This window comes from Physella acuta, unplaced genomic scaffold (assembly GCF_028476545.2).
Source record: "Physella acuta isolate Inbredline_101_S28 unplaced genomic scaffold, ASM2847654v3 ptg000511l, whole genome shotgun sequence".
NCBI lineage: Eukaryota > Metazoa > Mollusca > Gastropoda > Physidae > Physella > Physella acuta.
Window position 1 is genome coordinate 1,080,772 of NW_026732030.1, and position 18,380 is coordinate 1,099,151.

The following is an 18,380-nucleotide window of genomic DNA, read 5'->3' on the forward strand; positions in this document are numbered from 1 at the left end:
GGTCATCTGATAATCAACTTTGCACAATTAGTGTTTCTGTGTAATAAAGTTATTTTAATTTAAGACGGTCTTTCTACCGCTAGGCTACCTGATGGAAAGGGGGGTGGGGATGACGGGGGTAAATATCACCGACGGCCAAACTTGTAGGTCAAACTGACATAACCTAGAATATTTTCCCTTGACCTGCATTGTTGTTAGCTTAGTCGAAACTAGGCCATTTAACTCAAAACAGATCACAGTGAAACTGTCTTGCTTGGTGACGTAATGCATGACGTAATCAACCTCTTACCGACCGAGGTTGTGGTCAAATGAGGTCAAAACATTGAGGTTCAGGGGAGTGACGTCACTTAAATCACAGACCGATCCCGCGGGATTACAGGTGTTTGGGTGGTGCGTCATGACAACTCACCTGGTCCCAGATTGTGGTCATCAGGTGTGTCAACTGTTCAGGTGTGTCAACTGTTCAGGTGTGTCAACTGTTCAGGTGTGTCAACTGTTCAGGTGTGTCAACTGTTCAGGTGTGTCAACTGTTCAGGTGTGTCAACTGTTCAGGTGTGTCAACTGTTCAGGTGTGTCAACTGTTCAGGTGTGTCAACTGTTCAGGTGTGTCAACTGTTCAGGTGTGTCAACTGTTCAGGTGTGTCAACTGTTCAGGTGTGTCAACTGTTCAGGTGTGTCAGCATCGTCTACCTAGTCAAGTTTGTGACGGTCAGAAGATTTGTGGAGGGCTTGGGGGGGGGGGGGGTGCTGTCTAACATTCTATATACACATCGACTGTGAGATAACGCATTACGCGATAACAATATTCCAATTACTATGTAAACAGCAACCTAATGCAGCTTTTAAATCCTTGTTGGAATAACAAATAGGGAGGGAGGGCTGACAAGATGGGGATAGCACGATAGGTAGGGGTGATAAAATATGTTGGGCGGAAGATATGACGTGGCAATAATTGATCAAATCAAATCTTTCTTTTTATTTTTCTGGATTAAATGTATTTTGTTCTCACATTACTACTGTCTTGCACTTTAAACAAATTTCCCATAAATTTCTATTCTAAGAGAACAGTAAGAACAAGCATTGTTTCTAAGTGTAATAGATGCTCTGGGATGGTGGGGTTTAATTGCAATCGAAACAACAATTACCAACAAGCATTCACAGCCTAGCAGCAATCGTCTGCTACAGAGCTTCACATTTATCAGACATAATAAACACAAACATTTAGAGTGGGAAAAAAATCAAAACAACTCTAACTTTATCTTTTTATTATTATTATTATTATTATTATTCTACACATTGATGGAGATTTGAGGAAAAAAAAAAGAAATGTCGAAAATGTGGGAGAAAAAATTAATTGAGCAAAAATTTGAGCTTTCTATACATTACATTATATAGCAAGCTCTGTGTACACTAAAAATACACCATGTACGATAATTTAAGTAAACTATTTCCAGATAGGAATGAATTTTTAAATTAAAACTATTCTATTGTAATAATTAAGGGAACACATTAATATTAAATGTATTCAGAAGTTATAAGTATTATATTAATTAAATCAATGAACTTTTAATCCATTTTCTACAGTCATCATTAAAAAAAACAACTAATAAACATTTTATATATAACCACGTGACTAGTGGCAGCCAATCGTGATTTGATCTAACTAAAATCTAAATTTAAGTTTAAAAAATGACAATACTTTATTGAAAATGGGGTAAAAAGCTTCAAGTGAAAATGTGAATACTATTTAAAGATGTATTATTTCTTTAATGACCCTTGCTGAATTACGTGCAGGCGTCCATAAACTCTTCGAATGAAATCTTCCCGTCCCCGCTCTTGTCGGCGTTCTTGAGGATTTCGTTGACCTCTGGGTCGGTGAACTTGTGGCCAGATGCTTCTAGAATCTTCCTCAGCTCGTTCTTGTCCAGGAACCCGCTGTTGTCAGAGTCGTATTGTTTGAACAACTGGGCCAGTTTGGAGATACTGAAAGATAGGAGCAGGGAACAGGTTTATGTGAGCGGGTGAATGGATTTTTTTGTATTATTTTATTTGTTGCGAATCTGGGAGTGCATGGTGGTCCAATGGGGAACAGCACGGGGTCCCCCTTCCGCTCGAAGCGGACAGTATAAATTAACCGGTCGGACGATTTTCTCCCTCTTTTTGACCCACGGCGAGATGTAGGTCGGGTCAGGTTTCTGCGTGGGCGCACCTCACGCGTGGAGGTATTTGTTTTTTTATACTTTATCTTTATGTGATTTGTATGAATGCGACTGTCGATGTTTCTCGTTTTCTTTCATTTTCGTCTAAAACGAGATAGTGAGCATCGGCATGTCTGGTATGCACGTGGTGTGTTATTCTGTTATTTTGAATTAAAATGTATTTTTGGTGTTTTCTAAACCCGTGGCGTGTGTTTCGGACCACGTGGTTTAGGTCAGTGTGTTTAGGAGTGTTTCCTAAACTAGTGTGAATGCGTGTGTGCATTTACTTGATTGTTTTATGATGTGTTATTGACTAGGATTGGCTTAGTCAATAGTTAGTTGTTTTAGACAGTAATTAGATTAGTATATTTTAGTTGCCTCGAGTTTTAGGTTGTTTAAAATTAATGTGTGTGCTGTTTCGTGCAACGTCGTATTGAGTATCGCTTGCTTTGTGTCTGCCTTCATTGGGGCCTTAGCGGAGTGTGTTAACTTTAATGTTATCAATATGGATATTGTTTATGTAAACCAATGGCTTCGGGCTTCCTTGTGTAGGAAAGATTGGTTCTACGATGGATTTGTTTACACGTTATTTTTAAGTTGCTAGTTCTTCTTTAGACAGTGGTTAGTTGTTTTTGAGAATTGCTTTTAGAATTGTATAGTAAGGATTAGTTTTACTCGAGGCTTTAGCTAGATAGTAGTAGTAGGTAGCATTTTGAACTTGTGTATATATTTATGTATATATCTGCCATTACCATGCATTTTTCTTATGTTTTCCTTTTCTTTTTCTCTTCCCCCCCCCCCTTCCAGTGAGGTTGCTTGTGCAACTTGGCTGGGTGTTTTGTTATGTATGAATTGTTTTGTTTGGTGTAAAAAGTTTGTTGTGGACGTATTGTGTTCTACGTAATGTATTGTACGTAGTGGTTTTACGTAGTGTTTTGTTTGGTGTGGACTTTTGGATGTCGAGAATGGATGAAGGGAGGTTTCTGTGTGTCAGGGCCTGGACCATCCTAGACATCATAAGTCGGCGCAACACCAGCAAATGGTCAAACGTAATGTTTTGTTTGATGTAAAAAGTTTGTTTCGTTTGGTTCTGTTTTGTGGTAGTTTTTATCTATTCTTATTTTATAACTTTGGGTTCCATGCAATAAATTTTATTAAATTGTTAAAAGTTTTTGTTTTATTTTAGTAGCTTATTAGTTAGACTAAGGTTAGGGTTTAACCACCGTGGGTTCTACCACGGTTGCACTGACCGGACAGATAAGTTAGTTAAGCATAGAAGGGTAGATTTGAGGTATCCCCCCCTAGCAGGGCTTACAAATTGGTAGCACGAGTGGGGTCAGTGCTTTAGTCTAGTTAAATTTTTGTTTTTTTACTAGGGCTAGTGTAGCTTAGTTAAATTTTTTTGTTTCTGATAGGCCCTTTTATGGAACCATATGTGTTTAGTTTTTGTTTAGTGTAGGAATTGTTTGTTGTTTAAACACCCAGTCAGGTTGGCGGAGAGACGAGCCTTCAGTGTGCGTGGCTGGACAAGGCACGGTGTGTGGCACTGGACCTGGCGTGTGATGAAGATGGCGGCCTCGTGTGGTCTAGACTGGACAACACACACGGGCGTGGCGCGGATCTGGTGTGTACGGCAGACCGGTGAACAACGAGAGGCCTATGACGTCGATTCCTTGACCCACAAAGAGGGCTACTGGACACCCGCCCCACAGGTGTGTCGAAACGGAGGCACGATCATTGGGGGCGGGTAACAGTCGGAGAGCCAGTGGGGCAAGGCGGTTGCGTCACCACCTGGCCCAACCAAGCGGACGCTCCCTACCAACGAGAGGCCTATGACGTCGATTCCTTGACCCACAAAGAGGGCTACTGGACACCCGCCCCACAGGTGTGTCGAAACGGAGGCACGATCATTGGGGGCGGGTAACAGTCGGAGAGCCAGTGGTTCAAGGCGGTTGCGCCATCTCCGGACCAACCTAGCGGACGCTCCACCGGTGTGCCTACGGTGACGCAAGACCAGAATGCGTGTACAGATGAGACGTTGCAACGGCGTGTCATTAGTAGCGGGCGGGTCTAGCCTGACCCTCCCCCCTTGCCCTTCCGGATGAACGATCGACAGGACTAGTAGCGCGGATCAGCCCTCAGTAAAGTGAACACTATCTTGGTGCCTTGAGTTTTTTTTAGAGAGCACAGAGACGCAAGATTAATGTTAATGGAAATTGTTTTTTTCTTGCATTCAAGCTGATAGGCTTGGTGTAAGAGATGGGTGCATGTTTTATTTTAAGATTGTTATATGTATTTTTTTGTCTAACAGGGACTGTAAGATTTTTAAAAGGGGTGAATGTGAGCGGGTGAATGGATTTTTTTGTATTATTTTATTTGTTGCGAATCTGGGAGTGCATGGTGGTCCAATGGGGAACAGCACGGGGTCCCCCTTCCGCTCGAAGCGGACAGTATAAATTAACCGGTCGGACGATTTTCTCCCTCTTTTTGACCCACGGCGAGATGTAGGTCGGGTCAGGTTTCTGCGTGGGCGCACCTCACGCGTGGAGGTATTTGTTTTTTTATACTTTATCTTTATGTGATTTGTATGAATGCGACTGTCGATGTTTCTCGTTTTCTTTCATTTTCGTCTAAAACGAGATAGTGAGCATCGGCATGTCTGGTATGCACGTGGTGTGTTATTCTGTTATTTTGAATTAAAATGTATTTTTGGTGTTTTCTAAACCCGTGGCGTGTGTTTCGGACCACGTGGTTTAGGTCAGTGTGTTTAGGAGTGTTTCCTAAACTAGTGTGAATGCGTGTGTGCATTTACTTGATTGTTTTATGATGTGTTATTGACTAGGATTGGCTTAGTCAATAGTTAGTTGTTTTAGACAGTAATTAGATTAGTATATTTTAGTTGCCTCGAGTTTTAGGTTGTTTAAAATTAATGTGTGTGCTGTTTCGTGCAACGTCGTATTGAGTATCGCTTGCTTTGTGTCTGCCTTCATTGGGGCCTTAGCGGAGTGTGTTAACTTTAATGTTATCAATATGGATATTGTTTATGTAAACCAATGGCTTCGGGCTTCCTTGTGTAGGAAAGATTGGTTCTACGATGGATTTGTTTACACGTTATTTTTAAGTTGCTAGTTCTTCTTTAGACAGTGGTTAGTTGTTTTTGAGAATTGCTTTTAGAATTGTATAGTAAGGATTAGTTTTACTCGAGGCTTTAGCTAGATAGTAGTAGTAGGTAGCATTTTGAACTTGTGTATATATTTATGTATATATCTGCCATTACCATGCATTTTTCTTATGTTTTCCTTTTCTTTTTCTCTTCCCCCCCCCCTTCCAGTGAGGTTGCTTGTGCAACTTGGCTGGGTGTTTTGTTATGTATGAATTGTTTTGTTTGGTGTAAAAAGTTTGTTGTGGACGTATTGTGTTCTACGTAATGTATTGTACGTAGTGGTTTTACGTAGTGTTTTGTTTGGTGTGGACTTTTGGATGTCGAGAATGGATGAAGGGAGGTTTCTGTGTGTCAGGGCCTGGACCATCCTAGACATCATAAGTCGGCGCAACACCAGCAAATGGTCAAACGTAATGTTTTGTTTGATGTAAAAAGTTTGTTTCGTTTGGTTCTGTTTTGTGGTAGTTTTTATCTATTCTTATTTTATAACTTTGGGTTCCATGCAATAAATTTTATTAAATTGTTAAAAGTTTTTGTTTTATTTTAGTAGCTTATTAGTTAGACTAAGGTTAGGGTTTAACCACCGTGGGTTCTACCACGGTTGCACTGACCGGACAGATAAGTTAGTTAAGCCTAGAAGGGTAGATTTGAGGTATCCCCCCCTAGCAGGGCTTACATTTATACTAGCAGGGAACAGTTGGGTCAGCTTGGAGATACTGAAAGATAGGAGCAGGGAACAGCTTTATACTAACAGGGAACAGCTTTATACTAGCAGGGAACAGTTTTATACTAGCAGGGAACAGCTTTATACTAGCAGGGAACAGCTTTATACTAGCAGGGAACAGCTGGGCCAGCTTAGAGATACTGAAAGATGGGAGCAGGGAACAGCTTTATAATAGCAGGGAACAGCTTTATACTAGCAGGGAACAGCTTTATACTCGCAGGGAACAGCTTTATACTAGCAGGGAACAGCTTTATACTCGCAGGGAACAGCTGGGCCAGCTTGGAGATACTGAAAGATAGGAGCAGTGAACAGCTGTATATACTAGCAGGGAACAGCTTTATACTCGCAGGGAACAGTTTTATACTCGCAGGGAACAGCTTTATACTAGCAGGGAACAGCTTTATACTATCAGGGAACAAAGTCACAGCTAATTATAATAACAGTTATACTGAAGTTAGCTGGGGACAGCCACTCTTCTAGGAGAGACAACTTCAAAATTAAGACAACTGCTGCCTTGTAGTTTGTTCTTGGTTGAACAAAGGCTATGGAAGCAAATCCAACAAGAAAAGCAGGCTGAAATCGGAGTCAACGGCCTCAATGGCGCATAACCAGTTGACACGTAACGCTTAATTGCGTTGGAGGCGTGGTCGAGTCGGCAAAAAGCTCATGGTTGATAAATTCGAACAAAATCTCGAGTTCAAACCCACTGGCAGATAAATCTCGATCCGCTTCAACACTAATAATTGAGAACGAAGAAGAATATACTGAAGTAAAATAAATAGGGAGCGATGTTACAATAAAAATGATGTTATAATAACTTGGCGATACTGAGGATTAAAAACAATAAACAACGTTACAGTTTTAAAATGTGAGTGATAAAATCGTTTTATAAAACGTAACGTCGTGAATGGATGACCCCATATAGCTTTACAATGAATTTAATTGCCTGCATGCCTCACGATACTGGCATTAATGAAATCATTTCTTAACCCCTTAATGCCTGAATTATGTTCCAAGCGTGTAAAAAATTATTTGTGCTGATTTTCTCTCATCATGCTGACACTGAATTTGAGGTATATAGTTGTTTTTGAATTTTGACTTATTTTTGATGATAATTACGGTATGTCGCGAAAACGCGACATCAGGCACTTATGGACCAAACAGTAATTTTTTTTTTTTTAGTCCGGGTCATTTTAACATTTTTACTGTCACATGTTTCTCTAAATATCCACGCACAAACAATAAAATTTCACAAACTAAACATACGGACATGCAAGGAGATGTAGAATCACTTGCAAAACTCATGAAAACTATATTTTATTAGCTCAGGCATAGAGTTACATAACTCTGCTGCACCTGCTCACTGACTAACTCTTATGAATAGGTATTTTGATGTCTTGCTGTTGTAATTCTACTACACTACAGTAATACACTACATATGGAAGGACTACCTTCAATGTGTAGAGCCTTAGTTGTCCCCGGTTACGTAATTTTCGTGAACTCTTATTCAAGGTCAACTAATAAAGACGTATATTTCTCATTTGACCTATATTTGCTATACACACAAAGCACGTGAACAAATACTGTCCTAAATGACAGTGTTCAGCCATTGTATATTCGTCCATGCTCAATGCAGCTGCTGTGGGTACTTAGTGTTACTGCTGTGGGTACTCAGTGCCACCGGTGTGGGTACTCACTGCTATTGTTGATGGTACCCTATGTTTCCAATTCGTGCTACGGCTATTGTTCTCGACTGATTCTGATATTGATTACCAATGACAGTGCTGTAGCTACATAGTGCCACTGCTATAGGTACTCAGTGCTGAAACAGTGGGTACTGAGTGTTGAAGCCATGTGTACTGAGTGCTGAAGCTGTGGGTACTCACTGTTGAAGCTGTGGGTACTCAGTGTTACTTCAGTCGGTTCTTGGTGTCACTGCTGTGGGTACTCAGCGCTGGAGCTGTTGGTAATCGATAACGTTGATACAGGTACTCAGCCTTAGCAGTGGGTACTCAGTAGCACTGCTGTGAGTGCTTATTGCTCAAACTGTGGTTGCTCAGTGTCACTGATGTTGGTACTCAGTGCTGAAGATGTGGGTACTCAATAACACTGCTGTAGGTACTAAATGCCAGTATAATGCCACTAATGTGGTTATTCAATAGCACTGCAAAGGCTATGTGTGTCAGCACTCAACCTTACTGTATTTATTACGAGGTGTAGGTCTATGCTCAATGTAATTATTGTCAAGGTCACAGTGAAGACCTTTATTTGGTGGTATCCAGGATAGTGGTCCACCACCTCACTTCCTGTTGTCTATTTTGTTTTTTATGTTCTCCTAATATTATACAATACTATTTCAAAGCTAAATAAGTTACATTGTAACCAGCAGCATGATCACATTATTCAAGCATCGCTCTCTCTCCATATGCCAATGTCAATGAAACAGGTGAACTCTACTTCACCTACCACATGGACCGTAACGTTCTAAAGTGCACTTTTATATATAGGCGAAGACTATATTGTAAATCCTTTACTTATTTATAATCATACTTGAATGAATGACAGCTTGGCGATGCATCGTATTTCGTTATACCTGCTTGTCACCCAAGTTCCATTTGATGTCTTATTGCCGGATGTCGCGAAAACGCGACAAACCGTAATTAGCAAATAACTTTCAAAATTATTCTCATATGTGATTTATATTGTTTATATACATAAAAGAATGAATAATAAAGCTATTAGTATTTTTTGTAGCAAAAACGGATCACCTATTTAGTAATAATAATCAATGTAAGTAGGCTGAATTCACGAAGTCAAAAAAATTGAGATGCGCGTGAGTCAAGAGAGTGTGACGTCATAACTTTCGACTTGACAACGTGACCATTGGTACCGATACAACTGTCTGGATGTACCCAATACACAACGACCGGCAGCAGTAGGATAAATGTACATATGCGCAAATGCTATGCGCTAAATCGGTATGTCGCGAAAACGCGACTGTCGGCGTTAAGTTATTTACTGACTGTGGTCCGTATTTTAAAACCTTGGAATTGAATTAATTCTTCAATAATAATGCTCTTAGAAGTCAATATAATTCTCCTAGTACGAATGGTTTTTCAGAGCACCAAGTCAACATTTAAAAAAATATTCTTTATCTTGATAAGAAAAGTGCTTTTGAATTTTCAAGGGAAATAATCTAGTGAATTCTTCAATATTATGGTGTTGTGAGCTATTTTTTAAAGTGATTGTCTGCGCTTGTCTTGACAAAAACGAAAAATGGGAAAATTGTAATTTGATATAGTATAATCAACTTTAATTTGATCTTTGAGTATACACCTCTGAACTCTCTTTTATTTAATTGTTATCGCTCCAGTATATAATAGTTTGTTAAGAGCTGCAGTGATAATAATGTGATACAGGCTCCTTACAGGCTGCTAGCGCTAGTTTATACCGACTAAATTCCTTGTTAACTACTGCAAAAACTTACAAGTCTTCCAACTTCTTCAGTCCCTTGACGAATTCGTCGAGAGTTATCCTCCTGTCTCCCTGAGGCCCATCAAAGTAGACGAAGGCATCCTGTTGGAGAAAAGACTTTTATTCAGATTATGCCGTTTTAATAATCTCTTAAGTTATATGCGGTTATATAATTTATCATTTGGTCTCAAAGGGGTTAATTTTGTTGGCCGTAGTATGCATACGCGATGGCGCCAGAGGGCGGGTGAGGGTGAGGGGAGCGCGGTCCGTATCTGGTGACACCATTTAGGAGTGACACCAGTAAGGGGGGTGACACCACGACGAAAATTCGTAAAATTCACTGTTGAAACAATGTTTTATCCAGTTAAAATAATAAATATATTAGGGGAGGGGTGACACCAAATCTAAAACGCACAATTGTTGGAGGGGTGGAGGAGGGGTGTCCCACCTTCAGCCACGGCACCTGATGACACCCGACCTAGTGACGCCACGGTGTATGTGGTCTTAAGATAGTTCAGATACATTCCCATTTGGCTTGCCTCACAGTAAATAGTATTGTTTAATGTAAAGACTCATTTTACAGGTTAGGTTACGTTTAGAGTTAGTTTAAAGCTAATCAATGGTTATTGTGGTAGTTCATCCAACTCAAACGTATAAGCAATCAATAAAAGAAACAGCAAAATAATAAGATAAATTCAAACTAAAACCAAAGCCCCCAGCCCCCCCCCCCCCCCACCCACCGCGATCTGGGTGTCCGTCATGTTACTGTTCCCCGCCCTCAGCAGATTCCTCAGCTCGTGCACGTCCAGGGTGCCGCTGTTGTCCTTGTCGAACTTCTTGAACAGCTCCTCCCACTGCTGGGTAGATCTCTTGGGTGCCATCTTCAGTAGGTCGGGGTTGTATTTGGGTCGCGCTGAAAGATAGTAGTAGTCAGATATTTAGTGTGTGATTCGTGTGTACGTATGTGTGTGTGTGTGCGTGTGTTGTCGGGAGGGGGGACATCAATTGATACCCGCCCCCTCATCGACCCTTTTATGGTAACTTTCTATTTCAATGAACGTGCATCTAAATTGGTCGTTAATCTTCACAATCATTCCTTCGGTTAGTCTCAGTCTTTTGTTTAGCTGTACTCAATCATTCCTTTTGGTCTACTCAATCATTTCTTCAGTTGTATTCAATCACTCCCTTGGTTGTACCCAATCATTTTAGTTGTACCCAATCATTACTTTAGTTGTACTCAATCATTACTTTAGTTGTACTCAATCATTTATTTGTTGTATCAAAATATTATTCTTTATATCCAATCATGCATTGGGATGTATTCAATCATTCATTGGTTGTACCCAAGCATTCATTGGTTGAATTCAATCATTTATTGGCTGTATTCAATCATTCCCGACGTTTTTCTCAATGATTTTTTACAATGTGAAAAAAATGAGAACGTGATCCGATACAAACGGTATGTTTGTTTTAATCATTATGTGTGTTTGTATGTGTGTGTATGCGTGTTTGGGAAAAAGGCGTAGGCGTGGAATAAAATAGTAAAAACATCCGAACGTGATTTATTGTGTGTTATTAAGTGAGTGCAGTAAGGTGCGTCAACGATCATAACACACATAGGTACACTAACACAGCAATCTTTAGGCGTTGTGGAATGTTGTGACAACTGATCTATCGGTCACAGCTTGCAACATGCAATTAGCTCAGTTGGCTCCCTACAAGCCATCCAAGTGACACGGTTGATTGACTACGTTGTAAACATTCCGGCAGGTCAAGCCGGCAGACCTACGCCTACGTCGATTGAAGGCCGGCAATATTTGGGTGACTCAAGGGTTAAATATGTTGATGTGAGATTAGGGGTTAAGGCCCTGTTCACATCTAGTCGCGAGGTCAGTGAAGATGGAAGACAGGTCTTTACCTCTAAGCTTTAGATCTCTAAAGGTCTCCAAGTCAAGGATAGTTGACGAAAACATGTTAAGGATAGAGTAAAGTGTAATAAGCTTTAGCCAATGGTATATACTAGAGACTAGTCAAGGATAGAGTAGAGTGTACAGAGGCGTAGCGAGGGGGCATATGTTCCCGGGCGCCGACCTTAGGGGGCGCCAAAATGGGTTGGAATAATAAATTGAAAGGTTGAGGGGGGTGCAAATCAAAAGTTTGAGGGGGGGGGGGGTACAAATCGAAAGCTTGATGGGGGGGGGGGGGTGCAAATCGAAAGTTTGTCCCCGGTTGCCGGGAAGGGGGTCGCTACGCCTCTGAGAGTGTAATAAGCTTTCACCAATGGTACACTAGGGACGAGCCAAGGATAGAGTTAGAGTAGAGTATAGGTAGGTTTAAGCCAAGAATGTTAGGTATAGGACATCACCCCCCCCCCCTTTCAGATACAAGGGGGGGGGGATGTCCTGCTGCTGAATGTAGTTAAGTACAATTACTTTAACACATATGACGTCATAAATGGTATTTTAACAATTCCTTACACCCAACAATCTTTTCTAATTGCATCAATTATGTTTAATTCTAATTTTCTGTAAAATCGTGACTTCATCAGGCGCCATCACGTGACTTCATTAGACACCGTCACAGCGGGCATATGCCACATACTCGAGGCATATCCCTACATGCACTCAACTTTCGCCACGCCACGCCCACTTCACCCCCTCCCGAATGACAGGGATACATCACTCACCCCCCCCCCCCCCAGCCAAACGCCATCAATATTTCATCATCTAAGCTCGTGTTAGAAACGTTTAGAATAGCCGGACCCTGAAGGTAAAAAAAAAACTCCACACATAACCGATATAGCGAGATGTCTGTGCAGCGATTTAATTGATGCTTAACTTTTTAAAATTTTATTCCCACTCCATTCCACGCGACGAATAGACAACGGAAAATCTTAAGCAGACGTCAATTTACTTTTTCGCCGCGATAATGATTTAATTATTTTAATACCCCACCATTTTCTCTTGCCGTGTCTAAAAATAGCAGCCTTATAATAAACTCGCATTATCTCTAAGCTTAGGTTGTCTCCCATTAATGACGTCAGAACAAAACTCAATACGACGTCACTGAACTCCCCCCGACCTTTCAGAGATGGCAGATCGTGAGCTGCGCGGTATCGATTCCACGACTAAACGTCGAGCTGAAACTGAAGAAGAGCTACAACGATATAAACGGTATCGAAAATCGGATCGATCGTGCGATAATTAGCCTGGCGGTTATGACGTGAAGGTTTGAACAGTTTCGATTGTGACATTTATTTTGTTTGAGGTATAAATAAAAGATGACAGCTGCTGCGTTATAGCAAGCATGTACAAATGTCAGTGGCAAATGTGTAGTGTAGGGAGGACGAGGGGAATCCGACAGTTCCGTCAAGTTGTTGTATCGCAGACTAAAATCATACACGTCTGCTTTTGTCAAGTGCATAATACACACACTTTCTTACTTTGAAAAAACAAACAATATTAATGCCAAACATCTTATTACTTAACTAAGGCTTGAAAAACTGCATACCAACCACACACACATTTTTTTACTACTTTAAAGTAAATAAGTGAGGACAAAATATATAATATATGATTGATGACAATAATTGGAATAAGTGAGTACAAATACATGAATGATTTAGGATTGAAATGAACGTAGATAGAATGTGAATTGCTTGGGGTGGGGGTGGGGGGTGGAAGAAATGGGAGTGTCAGGAGGACGTCCCTGGAAAAAAGTAAAACCAAATGTGGGAACGAATTAAGACTAAAATGGGGACACATTAAGATACATCTCTTAATCAATTAAGATAAAGTACGGGAAAGATTAAGGACATTCGCCAGCTGTGATTTTAAATCCCATTTCAAAGCGTTTCAAGTGTTTAATGACCGGGGTGTGGAGAGTAGGGGTCGATGAGTTAAACGGTCCACAGCTACTGGATAAGGTTCACAGCGCTGGCTGCACCGTGGGGCGACTCCCCCACCCCTCCAACCTAAGTGGGGCAACTCCACCACCCCAACAACCTATCCCCCACCCCAGCAACCTACGTGGGGCGACTCCCCCACCCCTCCAACCTCAACCTACGCGGGGCGACTCCCCCACCTCATCACAACTCCCCCACCCTACCAACCTATCCCCCACCCCACCAACCTACGTGGGGCGACTCCCCCACCCCTCTAACCTACGTGGGGCGACTCCCCCAGCCCTCTAACCTACGTGGGGCGACTCCCCCACCCCTCTAACCTACGTGGGGCGACTCCCCCACCCCACCAACCTACGTGGGTCGGTCATTAAATCAAGGTGAGACTTGTGCAACATATGGCAACAACATAACAGCGGTGAACTAATTCGTGCAGTACTTGATTGTTTTATTGATTCGCGGGCTTATATATATATATATATATATATATATATATATATATATATATATATATATATATATATATATATATATATATATATATATATATATATGCAGTCAAGGTAAAGTGTACGTAGTCATCAGGTAACATGTTGAAGAACGACTCTATGAGTGTGAGATCCACACACTATCTTAAAATCTAACACACAACTCACAGCTACCAGCTACGTTTGGTAAGCTAAAGAATAGTGTGTTGGTCAAACTGTGGCATGTTTCTTCTTTTTACTCATTTTAAAAATTCCATTCGAGATTCATATGCTGATTAAAGATTATATTTCTAAATATAACTTTCGTTCCAAGTTTTAAAAAAAAAAACAATTAAGTGTTGGAGGGGAATGTTTATAAACAATGTTTACTCTCTAATCCATACCTGTGAAATAAAGTTTGATTCAGCGCTCTGTGAACGACTTCATAGATCACCGCTCTACACCTTCACACACTAACTCACCCACACAATCACAAGTAGCTTTCATCCAGATTTATAATTTTATCATTAACTTTACCCAGTTTCAAATCATCTATACATACTAATATATACATACATATCATTATATATGTACATCCGTATAGATATCCTTGTGTATATTTAATCTCCTACCCCACCTTAAAAACCCTGCTAACGCCACTGCCTGTGACTACTACAGCAGACACAGAATTCAACACAACCAGGGCGTCACAACAAACCTAGATCTACTTGCTGGCTAAACCAAGATAAGATCTCTGTTTTCTGTAGCAGCCCCTAACACAGGATTCAAATGTTCCTCTACAACCTTAGCTGTGTCAGCGCTTGTCTTGATGGGGCTAACTATATACTGCTTAGGGGAGAGGTTTTTCAGGCTTTTTGTGATTACCTCAACTGGAACGATCATTTTCTTAAAAAAAAAATTTCTTTTCAATGGCTCTACAGGATTTTAAATTACTTGTACAATAAAAATATTATAATCCCTGCATTGTTAAATTCTTAGCTATTTTAACACACGTTAATCAAGTTAACGTAAAGTTTGTGTAAAATGTGTAGTGTTGTGGACGGGGGGGGGGGGGGAAGGGAGGGATACAGTATATTATCAAAAGCGGTAATTCACTTTAAGCCAATCTCGGCTGATATACAATATACATACATTTACATCAATAGTTAACCCCAGGTATTAGGTCACAAATATCTTGCACAGGTTCGAGGTTTAACCCCTACCTACCCCCCACCCTCCCTCCAACGTTTTAACACACACAATAGACGAAGTAAAAAATACCCGGACACTAAGGAGAAGTGTTTTTTGTACTGTTTACGACTGCAGGTGATAGACCCCCACTAGACAAAGTTAATTTAAGACAACAGGAACTTTGCACTAAGTTTTGTTAACTTTAAAAACATGATCACGTTTTAACTTTAATGCGTAGATATTTCATTGTGTCAGCTGAATGACACAGTAAAATAAGAGCAAAATGTAATGTGTATGTGTGTGTATGTGTGTAGGACTGTGACAATATTTACTTCCGGTATCCAGGTCTACACTGACAGGTGGCTAAAGCCAGGGATTCTCAAAATGTTTGCCTCCTACAGACCCTGTTCTACCCGCGTAAAGATCACAGAAAACTGGTATCGAGTTGAGAAGTATTGTTGTAACATCTAATCTCACTTTCCTATTTGGGTAGCGCTTACAGGTCTATACCCTCCCCCCACCTCCCAATAACACATTGAGATATTTAAAAACTTAATTTCCACCCCCCTATAGGTAAACTTTCTATTCAATCCTCTCCCACCCCCACTCCCTGATTGTATAATGCTATTGGTAGTCAACCCCAACTTGGTGAAACGCTGGTCTAAAGGATCCTATTCTGGCCCACTTCACATTACACTGACATCTGTGTTTGCACTAAACACACAATAGAGAGAAAAACTTTTCCTTAAACTTTAGTAGCCGTTTTGGGTCCTACACGCAACCAGTGCTGGGGTCCTACACTCAGCCAATCAGATTATTGTGACGTTAAACATGAAGGTAGAAATGTGTGATCTCACTTGTCACTTGTGATACCCTCACCGTACGTGTAAGATTTTAAAAACTCGTCACTGTATGTTCCTGGCGTGTATAGATGCCTGGAAATCGGTGTTTGGCTTTTATACTATAAGTTTGAAGTACACAAGATAACGAAATGCTTTCCAACGAATTATGTCAGGGGTTCCCAACCTTTTTTTACTCTAGAGCACATTCTAAAATATCGGTAGGGTGGCGGGCACCACCTATTTTAAATCGACAAACTCCTTCCAGAGGCGTAGCGACCCTCCCCGTCACCCGGGGACAAAACTTTCGATTTGCATCCCCCCCCTCAAACTTTCGATTTGCACCCCCCCCCCCCTCAAATTTTCGATTTGCACCCCCGCCCTCAAACTTTCGATTTGCACCCCCCCTCACATTTTCGATTAGCACCCCCCCCCCCTCAAACTTTCGATTTTCATCCCCTTCAACCTTTCAATAATGTTTATGAAAAAAATTCTGTCTCTTTCGAATAGTGAGAGGCGGGCACATACGAATCGTTCGGCGGGCGTCATGGCGCCCGCGGGCACGGGGTTGGGAACCCCTGAATTATGTATTGCTATTTTAAAATATATTTACCTACAAAGCAAGTATATATATATATATATATATATATATATATATATATATATATATATATATATATATATATATATATCGCGTGTGATATTTTATTAAAAAGATAGGTGGGTCAGAGAAGGAAGAAGCCTCCAAGAAGCCTCCAGCCCGATGGAAATACAACATGAATGAGCCAACATAAGAACCTTCCTTAGTTTTAAAAGTCACACGTACTTGCTAAACACACATTTTTGTATGGAATAAATTAAACTGTCACCGGCTTCACACCCTCTGCGTGAGAAAATTGTTTTCGTTTCCTACTGCTGATGATTTTACTCAACTCGGAATTTTTTGGTCAAATTTCCCGAACATTGTTGGTACTTACACATGGCTGAACCAGTTTGAGAACCGCTGACTTGAATGGATGGGTTTATAAACCAACACTTAACAAAAGCCTTGCTGTTTACCTCCCTTAAATGGTCTATGTCCGTTTGAAAGCACGCACAAACTTAACGGAGAAGCTGAGTGTTGTCAATAGACGTCACTGGCCGTAGACCGTGTGTGTTTGTAGAGTAGGGACACGCGTTTGACTTCTCATCAGCTTAATTAATACTACTCATTAGCGAAGGTTCACCATCCAGTTTTGCACTGGTTGGTTTGGACTAATCAGCACAAATATGTAAATACGAAGGTTCTCAGGTCAACCATGAGAATAATTAGATACTAATAATATCACGGGCGGGGAGGGGGGGGGGGGGGGTTGAGGGAGAGTTTGGGTTCATGAAAAAAAAACTTGGGGTAAATAATGCATAAATACTATAAGTATGGTGTACGTGAATACGGATACACTACAATGTAAACTATAATAGAAAGCAGAAGTAATAAACACACAAGTAAACATACCTCCATATATATATATATATATATATATATATATATATATATATATATATATATATATATATATATATATATATATATATATATATATATATATATATATATATATAAGGTGTGTATGTGGGGAGGGGTCTCTATGTATGTGTATACATATATTAAGTGGTTTATTCTGTGTAGCTATGTATGTCAAGGTAAAGTAACAGCGCTGGATTTAAAATTAAATAGCACACGTCTTGCGTGACTTCTACATTTTAAATACACCACAAAACTTCAACATTATTTATATTATATTACTACACTAAACAGCTAATTAAACTCAGTTTGTCGCTTTAAAAAGCAAATGCCACACTTAAAAGCTCAAACTAGTTTTATAGGAAAATAAAAGTTGAGGTGATAGAAGTTAGACAGAACTTACCTGTAGGCAGGCAGGTGACGGTTGTGTCGTCTTAGTGCTTTGGTTTGTCAATGGAATGTAATAGCTAAGACGGCCTCTACCTGTGATAGAATAACACGGAACAGGTAAAAAAAATTCCTCCCGTCGACTAAATACGGTAATACTCGATATTCGAGGCAATTTTTGCGTGCAGCGATGTCGAGTATTGGCGTTTTTCGATACTAGGGTGACCGGTTCGGAATTTCTGCCCCATTTTATAAGAAATAAATAGCTATTTTTATAAACTCGTAGATCCGTAGATCTATATGTATTTTTAAAATATTATAACATAAATTAAACACAAACGTACTGATATTTTTCGTGATCGTTTTTCTGCATAGTAACCGAATTTAAACATTAAAATGTTTTTTTCTTGTGACGCGACTGTAGAAGCAAGATATTATGATTTATATTCGAATTTTTATGGTTGTATTATTGTTTTTTGTTCCATAATGTAGCATACGCCCGTATCACACGTTACGTTGCATCAATCATATT

At 40.2% G+C, this 18,380-nt stretch overlaps 1 protein-coding gene across 2 annotated transcripts; it reads right to left on the bottom strand.

Moving 5' to 3' along the window:
• Positions 1-1,354: 1,354 nt before the first annotated feature.
• LOC131944854 (neo-calmodulin-like) lies at positions 1,355-18,014 on the bottom strand. Of its 2 annotated transcripts, none has more exons than XM_059305713.1 (4): positions 17,865-18,014; positions 10,300-10,472; positions 9,573-9,661; positions 1,355-1,983 (listed from the first exon to the last, which is right to left on the bottom strand). In XM_059305713.1, exons 2-4 carry the CDS (start codon positions 10,438-10,440, stop codon positions 1,785-1,787), a joined length of 429 nt encoding a protein of 142 aa, XP_059161696.1. In that variant the 5' UTR covers positions 10,441-10,472; positions 17,865-18,014; the 3' UTR covers positions 1,355-1,784. The 2 variants fall into 2 exon arrangements, with proteins under 2 accessions (XP_059161696.1, XP_059161695.1); XM_059305712.1 differs by lacking the exon at positions 17,865-18,014 and adding an exon at positions 16,935-17,096.
• Between the last annotated feature and the right edge of the window lie 366 nt (positions 18,015-18,380).